This window comes from Lactuca saligna, chromosome 5 (genome assembly GCF_052625555.1).
Source record: "Lactuca saligna cultivar CGN05327 chromosome 5, ASM5262555v1, whole genome shotgun sequence".
Taxonomy (NCBI): domain Eukaryota; kingdom Viridiplantae; phylum Streptophyta; class Magnoliopsida; order Asterales; family Asteraceae; genus Lactuca; species Lactuca saligna.
This window is the reverse complement of record NC_136421.1, coordinates 251,702,488-251,707,517: the sequence shown is the minus strand read 5'-3', so window position 1 is coordinate 251,707,517 and position 5,030 is coordinate 251,702,488. Positions and strand designations below refer to the sequence as shown.

Here is a 5,030-nt window from a genome sequence, read left to right as displayed (position 1 = left end):
TTCGCTTAAACTAATGCTCTGATACCAACTGAGACATCCCCAAAATCTCGGCAAGAAAAGACCGATTTTCATTTATGGTTTTAAAATAAATTCAGAGTAAATCCTTTTGATTTGAAAGAGTTGCGGAATTTGTTCCCAAAACAAAATATGATAAAATAATATTTATCAAAACATTTCATCAAGAGATGCATTTTCATTATATAATTAAAACACGGGGTGTCATGTTCCAATACAGACCATTAAGCATAAACAATAACATTACAAGTCATTCAACAAATATATACATATACAGACTTGTAAACAAAACAACTTGATGGTTCGTCCATCTTACGCCCTTGCGCCACTTCCTGTAATACAAATAAAACTGAGTGGGTCAGGCTTGGGAGCCTGGTGAGCATATAGGGTTTTCAACCCACAATAAATAAATTATATTTAATTTCACCAACCAATCACTATCCCGATTACCCATTCCCGTTATCCTCACTTTACGTCCCTAAAACAACATCTATCTCAAGGGACCTAATCTAGGATTTTCATCGGGACGGACATTACTGCTAAGGGGTTTCCTCAACAATAGATATCCTAAGGCAACCATAAGGGGGATAGAGTACACCGGTGAACACATCGTTCACAACACCTACAGGTTATGAACCTGCTAGCGTTCCACGAGACTGTCTAGAAGGAGTCTGTGGTCGTTATCCAAACTCCGCTGAATAACTAGGTCAACAACAACAACAACATCGAGGCCTCTCATCTATTTATTACACACCAACTATCTACCCATGTTCTACCCAACATATTAGTAGATAAAAATATACATTTTTATACATAGTTTAAAACCTGTATATCATTTTCATTCAATATATATTCCACATAACAGATGAGGCATACCCACATAACACGTATTTCATAGAAAACAAATCAGATCTATGTGATTAAAGAGAGTGAATATACATTCACTTACATAACAACAAAACTATACACATAACACGTATTTCATATAAAATACTTCATAATTATGCGTTAGAAGAAAGTAACTACACACTCACACGTATAAACAACAATATACTTAATACACTCAAACCATACTTGTATTATTATTGCGTTTATGAAAGGTAGCATAGACTCACTTGATCAGAAGATGATCGGACAGCACTACGGTTCGTAGAAATAGAAATCCTCAGCAGATCTGGAAGATCTCTACAAAAATCAAACTTCTCGCGGGCAGAGCTTCAGCTCGGAAACCGCACTTCTCGGGATCTTCGGGATATCGGGACTCGGTAATATTACCGGGGTTTCGGGGTGGCTTTGGGGGTAAAAACGCAGAGCTTCGGCACAAAGAGGAGAAGAAATGAGTAAGAATACTCGGACCCCTCGTATCCTATTTATAGGAGGCTGATGCCTCGGAGTACGCGGGGCGTACGGGCTCCGAAATGCGTCACTGCATGCGTCATCCGAAGTGTCGACACTCTGGCTGTACGCGGGGCGTACTCAAGTACGCTGGGCGTACTCCGGATGAGTCCGGTGACCCGTCTTCGGATAAGGTCAGATTTTATAATTAAATTTAATTATAAAATATTTAATAAACTTCAAAAATTCATATCTCCTTCATACGAACTCCGGTTTCGACGTTCTTTATATCCACGCGAAAGTGAGACTACGCTCTACAACTTTCGTTTAGACTCCGTCGGCTAATTTTGAATTTATTTTTATTATTTATTTTTAATAGGCCGGGACAGAAAATTTCATTATAAATTCATAACTTTTTCATTTGACGTCCGTTCTCGCCTAATTTTTTATCGCTTTGATACTAACAACGAGATCTTCGATTCTCATTTAGATCACTAAGGCTAAATATCGCTCTAACGTAAATTTCACTTTTTACGTTAATCAGCGTTGCCGGTTCTATCGCGAAACTTCGACAGATCATAACTTCCTCGTTATAACTCAGATTTCGACATTCTTTATATCTTCAGAAACCTTGTTTCAACTACTACAACATTATCTAAAGATATCGAGTTTATTTTACACTTAAATTTTGACGCTTATTTTTATTCTTAATTAATCAAACCACATAATTAAGCAATTAAGCACAAAATACATAATACTCAAATAATACTCTTATATTATTTCAAAACGGGTTACAAAGGTTAACCTAAACTATCACATTGCTAAAAATGGCAAGCCCAGAAACACAGTTACATCTACTATTCTTCATACATGTCAAGGAGAAAGATGATGAACATGGGATGGTTATGCGTGTTTCTACGCTCATTCGATCACAGGGCTAAGATGTTTCTTTCTCCTAACTTTGATCTAAAAAGGACCGAGGAACAATGATTTTTGTATCCTAAAGGTGTGTGTAAGAAATGAAGAACAGAGGGTTTTTGTAGAAAAAAATCTGAAGAACAGAGGCAAAGAAAAAAATGCAACACTATTTTTCGATTTTATTTTTCAGATTTGCGATTGAAGTGTTGGATCTTTTTTGAAATATGAAGATTATGTAACGATAATTGGACCGAGGCAAGCATCAATCATTTTTATTTAATTTTATCTTATATTTTGTTGGTAAAACATCTAAGCTTAGATAAATTGATAGCATCATGGGGTTTTTATGATTTTTACAGGTCAAGAAAGAGAATCCAAAAGCAGAGTTAAGTGAAGTCGCAAACATTTTGGGGACGAAATGGAAGGCACTCACCCCCAAAGATAAGAAGTCGTACGAAGAGAAGTATCCGATTGAGAAGGCTACTTATTCAAAAATTATGGATAATGAGAAAAGAGAAAGTGAAGCTATTAAGCTTTTGGAAGAAGAACAGAAACAGAAGACATCTATGGAGTTGCTTGAACAATACATGCAGTTTAAGCAAGAAGCAGAAAAAGAGGGAGATTACAAAAAGAACAAGTAATTATCTACTTATTCAAGTCCCGTGATACCCTTTACAATATTTGAACAAAAAAAAAATCAAGTTCTTTGATACCCTTTTCAAGATTTAAAGCAAAAATCAAATTTTTTGGTAACCCCTTTCCAAGAATCGAGTTCTTGAAGATTACTATAGTTTATGGATTTATTTTCTGCATACAGGAAGGAGAAAGATCCATTGAAGCCAAAGCAACCAGAGTCTGCGTATTTCTTGTTTATGAAAGAGAAGACAGTTGCTCTTATTGCAGAAAGCAGGAGTATGGTGGAGGTAATTTGAGTTTGAAAATCTATTTAGTAAAAAATGTGTGTTCTTTTATAATGAACTAATCAATGAGTTTGATTCATAAACTTGGTGGTGGTAGATTGCTAAAATTTGTGGAGAAGAATGGAAGAACATGACAGATAAGCAAAATGCAGGTTATGAACAAGTGGCAAAGAAGAAGAACAAGCAATATACTCAAGAAATAGACGTCTACAAGCAGATTAAAGAATATGAAGTTGGAAATGCTAAGAAGGAAGAAGACGAACTTTTGAAGGTTCTAAAGCAGGAAGCTTTGCAACTGCTTAAAAAGAAAGAGAAAACAAAAACCGTCATTAAGGTAGAGTTTATATATATATATATATATATATATATATATATTTCAATCCCATTCAATTATAAATATGTTAAAATTCATTAATGATTATGAAATGGAGATAAAAACTAATAGATTTTATTTCATCAATGTTAATCATTTATGATTTTCAGCTCTATTCAATTTATTCATGAGTCTTAATACATGATTATAGTTATCATCATACATGATTTTAAGTATCATCATACGTGAATAAATCTTTATTCATTATAAGATTTATGGTAAAAACTAAAAAATATTTTTTCATAGTCATTTTTTTTGGGAAATACCGGTCAATTGAAAACTTTATTAGTAAAACATTGCACTTTTACATATATGATTACACCAAAAATGAAAGATATAGGGTTTGTGTTTTCCTTTCTCTGCCATCAAAAGACAAACATATATTCGTTTGTGAATCAGTGAAGATGCATAACGTTATTATCTGATTTTTTCTTATTTATCCTTGAACATGATTTTGCAGGTGTGAACCCAAAAATAACAATTATCCTTCTTTGTTTTTGTGTGTGCTGGTAGCAACAAGAAAAATCGCAGCAAATTGGATTTTTTTATCTTCTTCAGTCATTTGTGATTACAACTAAACTAGATTTTTTTAATCTTTACATTTTCCTTTATTCATTTTTGATTCGAGATGCATTTGTTTTTTGAATTGGTAAATGTACTTTATACGTTTATGATTACGATTGAATTGAGTTTTTAGTTTTTTGTTATTTTCTTTTTATGGTGCTTTACTCATTCCATCTTTTATTGTTACATATAATCCTTCATGATTAACATAATCAAATCAATTAAAATTCTTTAAAAAAATTAATTTAATGTATTTTCTCGTTCATTTATGAATACAAAAGAAAAAAAATGTTTTTTTTTCAATCTTTATACATATAATATCCGATGAATGATAAATTTATAAAAAAAAATGACTTTTTTAACAAAAATTATTTTTGTCATATATTAAAAAAAATCGGTTAATCTATTATTTTAAGTAACTGTAAAATATTGCTAAAATTTAGGAGATTAAGATTTATTATAATTTAAATTAAACACGTAATTACTAATATACCCTTGTAAAATGATTGGTCCAGAAGTGTTCTCGCGTTCTCAACCTTTTAGGTGTTCTCATTTGATATTTTTCATATATATATATATATATATATATATATATGTGTGTGTGTGTGTGTGTGTGTTGGCGTGTATATATACATGTGTATAAAAATATAATAAAATAAAATAAACATGAAAATTTTAGAAATCAGATCGACTTAACAGTCGAACCGGTTGTCGAACCAGGAACCAGCCAACATATCGATTCAACTAAAAAAATTGGTTTTTAAAACATTAATTATTATTGCACCATATCGATTCAACTAAAAAAACTGATTTTTAAAACATTAATTATTATTGAATCAGCAAAAAGCCAAAGAATATTCAACAAAATTAGTTGTTGGTTGTAATATGAAAATTGTAACTTTCAT

At 32.0% G+C, this 5,030-nt stretch overlaps 1 protein-coding gene across 1 annotated transcript; it reads left to right on the top strand.

Moving 5' to 3' along the window:
- The first annotated feature begins 2,177 nt into the window (after positions 1-2,177).
- On the top strand, positions 2,178-4,027 carry LOC145046517 (high mobility group B protein 6-like). Its single transcript, XM_078994802.1, has 5 exons — positions 2,178-2,252; positions 2,628-2,905; positions 3,086-3,191; positions 3,286-3,522; positions 4,022-4,027. The coding sequence occupies exons 1-5, from the start codon at positions 2,178-2,180 to the stop codon at positions 4,025-4,027; spliced, it is 702 nt and encodes a 233-aa protein (XP_078850928.1).
- The last annotated feature ends 1,003 nt before the right edge of the window (positions 4,028-5,030 follow it).

Bases quoted from the DNA above. Each gene is read 5' to 3' on its own strand.
- LOC145046517 (XM_078994802.1), top strand. From the start codon at position 2,178: ATGGCAAGCCCAGAAACACAGTTACATCTACTATTCTTCATACATGTC. The intron at 2,253-2,627 runs GTTATGCGTGTT...TGATTTTTACAG, and splicing joins AAGATGATGAACATGGGATG to GTCAAGAAAGAGAATCCAAA. The intron at 2,906-3,085 runs GTAATTATCTAC...TTCTGCATACAG, and splicing joins GGAGATTACAAAAAGAACAA to GAAGGAGAAAGATCCATTGA.